A 12,821-nucleotide genomic window follows, 5' to 3' on the forward strand; every position below is an offset into this window, starting at 1 on the left:
CGAGGGCGTAGCGGCGGCTGGAGGAAACTAAGCGAAGGGAGGCGGAGAAAAACGAAAGGAGTGCAAACGAGATACGTGCCCCCGTTACACCGTTCTTGCCGAATCCGCGCCGCAATAGGAAGATGACGGAAACGGGATTCTTCCATCAAAGAAAACATGGAAACATAAGAGGTTGGGGAGGCGGCAACGTCACTCATCTCGTCGGCATCTGACACGCCTTTTCTCCTGGGGCGCTGGGCGGCAATCATCGGGGGGAGGAAGCGGGGTGAAACCTGCGCGCCGACCAAGAAATCGAAAACGAAACATTGAGAGAAAGGGGGAACGGGGGAAGAGGTAAATGGAAAGGGAGTATCCCCCCCACCCCCCAGATGGTTACTGACGGCGTGGTTAGTTAGGTTTTGCCTTGTGGAGTAACCACGACCTTCTGTAAAAAATAATAATAATAAAGGGAGCTAAGATATGTGAGTGTTCTATTGGGGAAGCATTCATGGTGTCTGGCTGTGTGTGTGTAAACACATGAGCGTAGTTCATGACTTTTCAACCTTCATGGCAATGACTTTTGCGTTAGCATTGTGATGGAAGTACCCGCCAAGCCATAATTCGCGCATAGCTCGGCAGCGACGAAGATGCTTTGTTTTAAATGTTTTTTGTTCGTTTTGTCCGCCTTATTTTATTAATTCTACAACGTACTTGGAAAAAGAAAGCATGTCCCCCGCGCCGTAGAGCATAAACATGCGGTGGAACTGTGCGATTTCGGTCAGCAGTGTATGCGCAAAAGCAACAGCGCCCATGACTTGAGTCGGTGAGCCGAACGTCACGTTTTGCCGGGCGTCTCGGGGCTCCTCCGCATGTCATCAGCTTGCGCGTCCACTTCCGCTTGGCCTCCTGAAGGAGGGAAGGCGCTGGTCGCACCGCAGAAACCCGCTGATTGTGTCAGTACAGCCTCGACCGCCCTTCTTCGACGAAGAGAACGCCGCAACGAAAAAAAAAAAAAGGAATAGGAGGGGGCTCCTACGCGTTAAGTGGAGCGGGTAGAATAATAGGGCCGCGTGTAATTGATGTCACGCTAATAATAGACCTGCCGCGTCCGTCAAAGCAACTCCGCCGCAAGTTCGCCGCCTCCGATGCAGGCACGTAGTTTGCGCGGCGCGCTTGCATTTGCGGCAGTCTTCTGCATTTTCCGTGCACCGATGGCTCGTGAAGGGCGACCCATATCTGTCGTGCCATCGGTAGGTGGCAACTTTGACGATGCGCGGCCATCGTTGAGTGTGGCCGCTTTTTTTTTCTTTTCATCTTTCTTTCGTTCTCTCTTTCTTTCTTTCTTCTTTCTTTCTTTCTTTCTTCTTCTTTCTTTCTTTCTTTCTTTCTTTGCACTGCGGAGTGTTGCAACTGCTCCCGTCTTGTGAGCGGACGCCCTTTGCTGAGCGAGTCATCGAGATTACTGTCGTTTGTGTGTCGTTTTTATTGACCAGCTGATTGACATTGCAGGGAGTTTGGATGGACGTCAGTCACTGTAGCAAGCTTATATTTTGTAGAGAAGCTATTTTAGTTTATAAAAGGTATAACGCCGCACGTTGGGTTGCACATGTAGACCTTATTTTAACCGTAACTGTTGCATCAAGGTATGCTCTTAAAACCGGATACCCTGCCGCGGTGGCTGAGTGGTCAGAGCGGTAGACTACTGAGCCGTCAACCGCAGCCTAAACGCTGAGCCGCAGGGCCCGGGTTCAGTCACGGTTGCGGCAGCCACGTTTGGAAGAAGGCGAAACGCCAAAGGCGCCCGTGCGCTGTGCGATGTCAGCGTGCATTAAAGCACCGCAGATGGTCGAAATTAATCCGGAGCCCATCTTCTACGGCGTCCCCTCGTAGCGAAGTGTCACTTAGGGAAGTTAAACCGCACAATTTAATTTTGAAAGCTAGCTTATTTGCAGCAAAAACAAAGCGGTCGAGCCTGTTGCACTGGCCCCAGACAGACGTCTCTGCCATTCTTGCAAAAAAAAGTATTCTTTGTTAGTTTTGCTTGTTGCTATAATTGATAGCAGGGTGTTGCTGGTAACATGGATGCAAGGTATCTGCGTCTTGGTACGCTGTTCGCTTGTCGCTGCGGGTTGCTTCCTTGTTGCATTTCTAACTAACGGTGGTTACACGCACGATTTGTTGTTTACAGGTGTGGCGAAGTGGAAGTGCAGTCACGTAGGACTCCGCTGGGTTCCCGACAAACCGGACCTCCGCCTCTGCCGATCCCTCTGGGTGGAGAACCTTCGCGAAAGGGTGAGTGCTACAGCTCTTTTGGCGGCGTACATTCTTTGTTACGGTTCTTGACTTCACCTACCGTCGCTGGCAGTCTACTTGCAAACTTCAGCGTTCTGTTTAACGCCTTTCGGGTGCGAGCGTTGTGTAACTTGAGGGGGGGCTTTCTTGGCGCGTTTGTGTTCGTGACAGCTGGAGAGCGGCGAGTCATCATCAGCGTGGCCATCGACCTAGTCGCTGATGACTCAGACCAAGTGGCTCTTCAGCCAGGACGTCAAGCACATCGCGGCCATCGTGCAGCAGATGCTCTCCAAGGCCGTCAGCAGCATGGAGACATTCCTGGACGCGTGGCACCGGGAGCAGGTCTTCAAGGAACTGCTCGACGTGAGTGCTGCCTCTGAAACGTCGTGCGATGACCTATAGAGGGCCTTCATTGGAGCGTTCGTGTTGTCTGTCAGAGCGATTTTATTAGGGCACGGTGAAAAGATTGTAGGCAGTCTTGCTAGGCACGGTAGGGTGCAGTAGCACACGCACGTACGGTACAAGTAAGTACGGCACAGTACAGTAGGCACGGAATGGTACGGTAACAGTAGGCACGGAATGGTACGGTACGGTAGGTACGGCACGGCATTATACGGTAAGGCGGCGAATGGTACGGTACGGTACAGTAGGTACGGCACAGTACAGTAGGCATGGAATGGTTACGGTACGGTGCAGTAGGCACGGAATGGTACGGTACGGTACTGTAGGTACGGCAACGGCATTATACGGTAGGCACGGAATGGTGCGGCACGGTACAGTAGGCACGGTACGGTACAGTAGGTACGGCACAATACAGTAGGCAGGCATGGTACGGTACGATACAGTAGGCACGGTGCGGTACAGTAGGTACGGCACGGCACAGTACAGTAGGCACGGAACGGTACGGTACAGTAGGCACGACATGGTAAAGTAGCACGGTGCGGGAATCTCAGATTCAGATTACCGTACCGTGAGGAGCAATCCTACTTTACAGGCGTCCATAAATCAGACGGGCGAAGGAAACAAGCAGACGAGCGACGATATACGGCTCTGGTTATTCCTTTTTCTGCACGTCTGCTTAGTGTTGCCTGCGATCTATCAGCAAGCAAATCGCGGGAAAAGCCGGGGCTAATACACAGTAATCACGATCGCGCTGTCGAAAAAGTCTATCCCCAGCGATTCCCGCACTGATTAGCTGAGCGCGGTGGCTCCAGCGCCCCCTGGAAGCAGTGAACGGCGGAGACAGTATTAAATGGCCAACAGGCCACGCGCTGACAAAATCCTTTCAGGAGGAAAACTCGGGGAACGGCGCGAGACAGGGGGACACGGTTCAAGTAGCAGGCATATTAGGCCCCGCTCCAGTGTTGTTTCTCCTGGTCCGTGTAGGTATGGTGGACTTGCGCACGTCCGAACTCATATGGGCGTCGAGAGTCCTTATCGCGTCATCCCCATGGTTCCCTCCCCGGGCAATCAGTGCCATCTGTATCGGATCCCGCGCTGTGCCGCAGATGCTGCCGCGATCGAGTGGCGCTTATGCCGTTCGCGTTCCCCGGCGAAAAATATCCGCCCTCTTCACCGAGCTAGCTTCGTTTCTTTTTCTTTCTTTTTTGCGCGAGGGGTGGGTGACCTCACGTGGATGGGGTGTCACCCTCGACCGCCGGGGGGGGGGGGGGGGGGGGGGGTATAATGCCGGAAAGTTCGATCCGTCCACCTTTATTGCTTTCGTTTTTTTTTTTGTGCTCTAAATAAGCAGGCCCAGCCCGCGTCTGCGCGCACACACACACACACCTATGCCACCTATAACTCGAGACACGATATAATTCGCTGCACTGGGACGGACGCCTGCGGCCGCCGCGCCCCGGGTCGGCGGTCACTGCCGCCTGTCGGCTACCACTCAGAACGTGGTTAGAATGAAACCGTACTCGGCGGAATCAAAACCACCATCATCATAACGAGATGCATGGCTGTAAACCTTCAGTGGCAGTGGCTAATGGGTACAATGAGACGTTCTTTTTGGGAGGACTTTTAGTTGGCCTAAGTAAAAGCTTGAGGCTGTGAGTATAGCGCTTTCCTTTCCGTGTGACTGTTTTAAGCTCGCACTTACATTGGCTTTCAGCTACACCTTGGTGTGACGTAGACGCCTTAATGTGCTTCGGGTCTTGAATCTTCTTCCTGAGGCTGTAAGAGTCATACATGGAACGTGGCCTGGTGTCAGTACCCGTCTTAGAATTCAGTGTTAAACGCCGCGATGCTGTCCGTCCGCGGGGCCTCTGACGCCCCGAATATCGCTGCGGGCGCTGTGTCAGGTGATACCATCGGGCGTTTCCGGCCAACTCCCTCACGGTAGACACCCACTGCACGCATCTAGCGGAGCGTAGCGCCCGCGCGCTGGCTACAGTCTTCGATCCTGGGGAGCTTTTTACGCTCGATCCATTTACGAGGGACAGCGACGCGTAAGCGGGTATATTCGCCCGCTAAAGCGGCAGTACGGCGGTGCGCCCGGGGCATACGCGACACCGTGTTGTGAGTCATATGCGCGCGCCGGCGGCGTCCTCCACGGTACACCGGTTCCCGCGTCGCCGCGCGCTCGCCTCGAACCTATTAATCACGAAGTGCGCCAGCCCAGCACTGGGCGTCGGCACGGGCGGACGGAGCGACGGTGATTGGCCGTGGCAGCGTCGGCTTTCTAGGCTTCGTTGTTGTTCGGTGGTCCTTGGGGTTACCAGCAGTGTTGCTGAGTCATGGCCTCTCCTGGGTCGCGTCTTTATTAGGGGCGCCTGCTCTTCCCGTGCGCGGCTCCAGCTGGTGCTCCATGATCCGTGGATGGATCTCCACCCCTGTCTCCGAGCGGGCGGGCGGGCGCGGGAAGGGTAGTCGGAGCAGCTGGTTCCAACCGGTGCTCGTAAGGTGATGCGTAAATTGAGTTGCGTGACTCCGCCCTAGGCGTGACTGCTGGGCGCCCGCCTCGCGTCATTCTCACGCTGCACTCTGCGCATACACATTGTGTTAACCTTCGAGCCGCCGGGGCCCCAAGCAGCACAGAACATTGGCCCGATGTTGGAAATGCGTCGGCAAAGACCGGCCCTATAAAAGACCACTCGTTGCCAACACATTTCAAATGTTGGCCAATGTCCTGCGTTGCACGAGCCTTTGTCTAAAGGAAAAAAAAAATGAAAGTGAAGTCGCATAGGTCTGGACTGCAATGAATGCTGCTAGATATCAAATGTGGATCGCTCCTGCGAAAAAAAAATTGCATCTGTAGACAAGCATTGTTTGCATATTTTTTATATCTATTTGTTGCACAATTTGTCCGGAACACAAGCTGTCTTTCATTTTTAACGCGCACATATTTGTTTCGGTCTTACATTAAATCAGATAAGTTCTAGTAGAGTAAAAGCTCGTTATTCGATCTTCAAGGGACTGGAAGAAATGTTCGATTTATCCGAAAGTTCGAATTATCGGGTGACTCCGAAAAAACAAGAACCGTTTGCACTACACGGTAACTTTATTTAGTGAATGACTGGGGGCAATGGTTGCTTGCCTTTGAGGTGAAAACGGCGCGACCATGACTGTTTTTCACATTTCCATCGGTGCTTTATTTCGTGCATAATGTCGGGAGCGTCGAAGCCGAACTGCTTCAAAGTGGCGAAGGCCTACCCATAATTATTCACGGTGCGGTGTTGCTCCACCGCTCACCCCTCACAAGCGTTGCGTATGAGGAGGCTTAAACTCACAGACAGCGAACGCGACGAGCGAGGAGCAGTTTCGGCGCGCCGGAAGTAGGGAAGGACCACGCGAACGAAAACGCTCTACGGCGGCGCCGAAGCGACGAGAAAAATAATGGGCACAAACGACCAGCAAAGCGCCAATCAGCGCCCGAAACGGCGCGCAGTTAAGCTCGGTTGGCTGGCTGATACGGGCTGACGCGAAGCTCAGAAAAGCGAAACCGAAACTATGCGGTGTGACTGCGCTTGGAGACGGGAGCGAAACCGAAACTATGCGGCCTGACTGCTCTTTGAGACGGGGCTGTCCGTTGTAGGCACGCCTGCCGTTGCACGCACTTCAGAGGTGCGCGAACGATTCTGCAGCATGAAATTGAGGTTTGAGTAGGACTATTTAGACGATCGCTTTCCGCGCCGGTCGTCGGCCCGGGCCACGCCGGAAATTCTAATGGTCCGAATTTCCGAATTAACGATCTTTTACTGTATATGGATACATTTACCAAGTTTATAAAATGAGTTCTGTGTTTCCTGCTTTATTAGTCATGCGACAAACATATTGCTGCACTTATCACATTCTGCATTCACACCAGCCTGCTCATCTGTGGCAATATTACTGGTGCAGTTGGTCTTTTCCCATGTGTGGCTGCCTCTGTTTTTAATTTATAGCCCTTTCCACAGCTATGCTTGATACATACCAGTCTGTAGCCAAGTTGGTTTTGCATAGTTTTTGCCTGACTCTGTTCTTCATTTTTTATTTGAAACGAGGAATGCGTGGAATAGTGCCAGACATAATAATAATAATAATAATTGTTTTTTTTGGGGGGGGGAATGGAAATGGCACAGTATCTGTCTCACATATCAGCGGACACCTGAACCGCGCCCTAAGGTAAGGGATAAAGGAGGGAGTGAAGGAAGAAAGAGGTGCCATAGTGGAGGGCTCCGGAATAATTTCGACCACCTGGGGATCTTTAACGTGCACTGACATCACACAGCACATGGGCGCCTTAGCGTTTTGCCTCCATAAAAACACAGCCGCCGCGGTCGGGTTCGAACCCGGGAACTCCGGATCAGTAGCCGAGCGCCCTAACCACTGAGCCACCGCGGCGGGTGTGCCAGACATCTGTCTCACATATCAGCGGACACCTGAACCGCGCCCTAAGGTAAGGGATAAAGGAGGGAGTGAAGGAAGAAAGAGGTGCCATAGTGGAGGGCTCCGGAATAATTTCGACCACCTGGGGATCTTTAACGTGCACTGACATCACACAGCACATGGGCGCCTTAGCGTTTTGCCTCCATAAAAACATAGCCGCCGCGGTCGGGTTCGAACCCGGGAACTCCGGATCAGTAGCCGAGCGCCCCTAACCACTGAGCCACCGCGGCGGGTGTGCCAGACATGCAATTCCTTTTTTTGTTTCTTTTCACATCCAGGCCATCTCTGAGACGGCCAGCAACCTGCTGGAGCAGAAGCAGAGGCCAGCGTGGCAGGACCTGAGCTCTGCGGACCAGAAGCAAGTGCTGACCATGCTGATGGCTGCCCTGGAAGAGAGTGCACTGCTCTTGGCTGACTCATTCTCCAGTGAATCGTTCTTCCCCATCATAAAATCCAACATTCGTAAGTCCCCCTTACAGGCTTTCGTTTGATCCAGGCTCTGGAGAAGGGCAACTTGTGCACAAACACTCCTCACAAACACATGTGGCCCACTAATCACATTTTGTACATGGGCTGACTGAATGTGTTAATAAACCCAGTAGTTATCTGTTAATGCACTGACTGGTCTGTTGAAATCTGAAATAGAGTGGTAGGGAGAACCACTCTGATAGAAATAGTGGCTACAGTTGCTGATATGCGTTCATGTCTACTAAATCCACTGGTAAGAAAAATGATAAAAATTCTTGTGCTACAGAAGTATAGCATGAAGAATTGCACACTACAAAGAAAAAACACACACAGATGCATGCAACAAGCAAGACACACTGCACTCATGTGTCAACCTGTCTCTGTGTGTTGCTTTTCGTAGATCAAGAACTAGAGAAGTATATTGCTGTATTAGTTTGTTGTTGCACTCAAATGTAGACACTCTGTGATATCTGGGGTCTGGCCATCAAACAAGTACATGTTTCTATGCTAAAGTTTTCATCATGTTTCTGAGATGCGAGGCAACCACTACTGTTGTGTCATATTGGTCCAATTATGCATACTAAATTTAATTTCACTTTGCAGTGCTTTCCGTCAAGGTCATCGACTCTAGATGGACAATGAACGTCCAGTTCCCGTCAATGAGTGAGACGCAAAGTTTGCAGTGGTCTGGGATGCAAGACTCAGTCCTTCTACCTGTGGAGTCCATAGCACAGTTTTCAAAGCATGGTAAGTGTCTGCCTTCACAAAATAAATGTGAGATACACATACCAAGTTCAAGTCCGAGCTTTTTTGATTTTCATAAACCCTGGATTCCACTCTTCAACCTTGCAAAAATCAATGCTGTCATTTCAGGACTTGGCAAAGTTGTGTTCATTGCATACAATGGTGTCGAAGACTTCCTGCGACCAGAGCCCATGTCCAGGCAGGGGATGGAGAGCTATGTTGGAGATGATGGATACACTGATCAACCCAACGTCATCTTCAATCCTGGCACGCATGTTGTCAATTCGCGAGTTGTTGCTGCATCTGTAGGTCGTCATCGCAACAGCCACCTTCCACAGCCAATAACCGTCACTCTGAAGCACCTGCAGGTGAGCTGAGTTAACAATGTATTCTCAAATTTAAATATAGTTGGACTTTATTTTCATTTCTCAAGATCATCTGTTTTCTCTCATTCAGCTATCATTCATTACAATTCTATAACTCAGAAATACATGAAATCACCTTCTATTGAAGAGCAAGCTGACGCATTCCATGCCTGTTTTATAGTCAGCTTAATTTTTCATGAAGGAACATTTAAGTTTGCCACAGGCTTCTTAAACCTGAGAACCTCTCTCTCCAGTTTTGCGAGATCTTACAGATTTTTTCGTGTTCCTTGCAGGAGACAAATGTCAGCAATCCTCAGTGTGTGTTCTGGAACTATGACATGCAGACGTGGTCCACAGAGGGCTGTTGGGTCCACTTTTACAATCTGACACACACAACCTGTGCATGTGACCACCTTACAAACTTTGCCGTCCTTATGGAGGTGCAGCCAGTCCAGGTACAGTAAAACATACCATTTTGTTTGCCACATGTCGCAGAGAAGCAAATCGTGCATAAGTTCTAACTTGGCCTTTTTTAAAATTCTTTTACAGGCATACAGTACAAATCCTAGGACACTCAAAGTTATCACAACTGTTGGATGTGTCCTGGCAAGTCTCTTCCTTTTGGTGACCATCGTGCTGCTTCACATATTAAGGTATGTAGCAAACACCTGATGAAAAAAAAAATTGTTTAAAATCTCATAAAAAGACACCTCTTCAACAGGTAGCCAGTACCTTTTTCGCGCACTATATTCGGCACTAAAAACAAGCTGGTAGTGGTATTTATGCTAGTACTCTAGAGTGGGCCATAGTTGCATGGGCTGGAAAAGTTTGCATTAGGTCTTGATTTCTTTGTGGCAGTTTGCTTGTAGTTATTGAAGCTTTGACAGTTATGGCAAGCTACACAAGCCACAACCATATATATATATATATATATATATGATGTACATACTATTTTTTTCTGAGGATATACAACGAACTTGATAAATTGGAGAGCACGCCTTTTGCGTTTTACACAAGACTCACTGTGTAATTTCAGCATTCTTTTGTCCTGAGTAACAGGATTGTCTGCTGAGTGGATGTTTTGGTGTTTGGAGATGAGCACTACATGAACAGGATACCCCATCCAATCATATTTTATACATAACAGTTACTCACTTGAACTGCTTTGCATCCGTATGCCTGCCATTTTTCATTCTTCTTTGTCTCGCTTGTTGTCACAAAGTGCACAATTTGAGATGAAAACACCAGGCGTGACTGAAGACAGGTCCTTGAAGGAAGTTTCCGATTCTTAACGGCATTGGATTTTTTTTTTTCCTTGCTTTGTGCAGCTTCAAAAAGAACGACCGGCTCTGGATCCACCGGAACCTAGCCCTGTGCCTGCTCATATCTGAGTTTGTCTTCATCGGAGGCATCAGCCAGACACACCTGCCCATCCTGTGTGGGGTCGTGGCGGGCCTGCTGCACTACTTCCTGCTGGTCGCCTTTGCCTGGATGTTCCTCGAGGGCTTCCAGATCTACGCCGTCCTCATGGAGCCAATGGATGGACACAGGTCTCGCCTGTGGTGGTTCTGCAGCCTGGCGTACATCGCACCCGCCATCATCGTCTCCATCGCAGCCATCATCGACCCCTACAGCTTTGGCACGTCCAGCTACTGCTGGCTGGAGTCTCAGAACTACTTCATCTTCAGCTTTGTTGGACCTTGCGTGGGCGTCGTTTTTGTAAGTCTTCAGCTCCGTGTCATTGTTTAACATTAGCGCGAAATGCTGGGGGTGCATATTCTACTGGACTTGAGGGCCAAAATGATAAAATATTGAAGCAGGCTTCACAGCAAAACTTAAATTCTGTCTCCCCTGAAGAGCTGCATGTGCTCCGTGCTTTCTATGTGGTAGTAGATTTGTTCTGCTTTCTCCCAATGTCAGTGAAGTTCTTGGTACTGACTGTCAGAAGATACGAGTTGGAATCTGATTTGCCGTCTGAAAATGAAATATTTTACAGCCCTTTAGCAAATAGTAAGGCTCCTCAGGATTCAGTGAGAGAGCCATGTCAGGTAGTGCCCTGTGGGTGCCATGAAATGGCAGAGTGAGGAAATCTTTCCAGGTGGTTATGGCAAATCCTGAAAGGGAAGTGATATATTACCCCATAACTGCATATGGTTCACACTTATTAGGCTGGCCTCCCAGCTTTAATCTTGGTATTTATCTCATATGTATTAGGCAGCATGTACAGGACTCCTCGCATGCGGAAGGAAATTGTTGGTGATAAATTTCTACTCTGATACGAGGTCACTTTGTTCTTTTTCAGGGCTGTGTCATTTTCCTGTGTATCTCAGCATGTGTCCTTTGTCACCAAGGGAGCACCACAACTGCAGTCAAGTGCAAGGAAGAAGCCAAGCTCAAGAGAGTGAGGTATGTCATGTCTCATATCTAATGCCGCAGCTAGAGCTTGCTACAAGTGCAAATTATGAATTGAATAGCTATAACCTGCTATGCACAATCTGCATCATGGGGCCTTCCAGGTGCTGTAAAAAGATTAATGTTGAATCATACTTTTGTTTTTGCTGGTAATGGTGATAGCAGTGCATTGTTGATGACTATAACTTGACCAAGTCACGGGCACCAGCGATGACTGTGCTACCTGACCGCGCTCTTGATGCAGCACTGCATATCAGAAATCTAACGAAATACTCTTCACTCTTGCCTTTTGTTTCAGGACTGATATATGGTGGGCTGTCTTTCTGGTTGCGATCATGTCCCTAGCCTGGGGCTCCGGCATCCTCTACGTTGTCAAGTACACGGCCACGTTTGCGCATTTATTTTGCATCTTCAACAGCCTTCAAGGGGCCTATGTGCTTTTCTTCTGCTGCTGGAAGAACGAAGTGGTGAGTGTTTTTTACTGTGCTTGTAATATTCAGTAGAATAGAGTTAGGTGGAGGTCAATAGGAGAGAGGTCTTTGTTCTGCAGTTGATGAAGTTTGATGGTGATCATAATTGTGAATATTCAGTAGAAAAGAAAGAACACTGGGGGGAAACTTTTATAGCTGCTTACAGCCAAACAGGAGAGTAAAGAAGAGTTGCCCCCTTACATAACTGGAAGTAATCTAGTGAATAATGCAGCTGCTACCACCACCTTATCCCCAAGTACCGTTTTTGTAAAGGGGTAATGTCGTCATAGCCAGGCTGAGCTTTCAGCCATTGCTTTTATAGGCAGATAGTACAGAAGAATCTCAACGATACGAATGATACAATGTGCAAAAATTATTCGTATCACTTTAAATTTGTATTATCAAAAGGTGAGCAAAATCTGAACACTGAATAGCGAAGAATGCATTTGCACAAATCTGTTCACAACCGATGGGATTTATTGGCGGCCGATGCCACCGCTCGGTGCTCATGGAGCGTATTGCACGGCTGGTGATCATCAAATCAGTAATATGCGCTCCGCATGCCAGTGCTCATGATGCGTACTGCATAACTGGCGAGGAGAGCGCTTAGTGCTTCATGGGCCCCAGTGGCAGTTCCCGCATTCATATCATCAGTAGTGGCATGGGAGAGTGTTCATAACATATGAATTTCTGCACATTGTACACAGTGCACCTCAACCAGGGAATTTTATGGCTCCATATCATCCATGATATTATCAAGATTCTACTGTACTTTTATATTGAGATATTTGCTGCATTCTTGCAGAGTTGCATTTAAAGCAGTTGTACTCAGCAATAGCACTTGCTTTACTGCATTTGAACTTATATTTTTGTTGACTAACACAGCTGTGTAGGATGCAGATTTGCTCGTCTTTGTCACCCTAAGCACGAATTAGCACTCAGTGCTATACGTGAATGTCAGTGGTGTTGCAGTACATCATTTGTAGAAATGCCAAACCCGTAACAGTGCACAAGTACTTATCTACTTTTTGTTGTAGTGAGCAATTCATACATAGGTATAATAAGTGCCAGCACCTGTGGACATTGTGTTGCAAGAAACAAAAATGAAGTGCATAGACTTGAAGGGCTACAGCAGGCATGGCAGTATTATATTATGCGTATAATTAGCTTAGTTCCGGGTCTTCCATTTTTATTATCTATATGCAACATCAAAATTTCA

General features: G+C 48.9%; 1 protein-coding gene across 1 annotated transcript in view; it reads left to right on the forward strand.

Annotated features, from left to right (window-relative positions):
- LOC144110970 (latrophilin Cirl-like) overlaps positions 1-12,821 on the forward strand; it is a 285,442-nt gene that overhangs the window by 267,680 nt on the left and 4,941 nt on the right. Inside the window, 10 exon segments of the mRNA XM_077644042.1 lie at positions 2,168-2,271; positions 2,443-2,634; positions 7,422-7,605; positions 8,215-8,358; positions 8,485-8,723; positions 9,014-9,175; positions 9,270-9,373; positions 10,049-10,439; positions 11,023-11,126; positions 11,431-11,599. Coding sequence (XP_077500168.1) covers positions 2,168-2,271; positions 2,443-2,634; positions 7,422-7,605; positions 8,215-8,358; positions 8,485-8,723; positions 9,014-9,175; positions 9,270-9,373; positions 10,049-10,439; positions 11,023-11,126; positions 11,431-11,599 — 1,793 coding nt within the window.

This window comes from Amblyomma americanum, chromosome 11 (assembly GCF_052857255.1).
Source record: "Amblyomma americanum isolate KBUSLIRL-KWMA chromosome 11, ASM5285725v1, whole genome shotgun sequence".
NCBI lineage: Eukaryota > Metazoa > Arthropoda > Arachnida > Ixodida > Ixodidae > Amblyomma > Amblyomma americanum.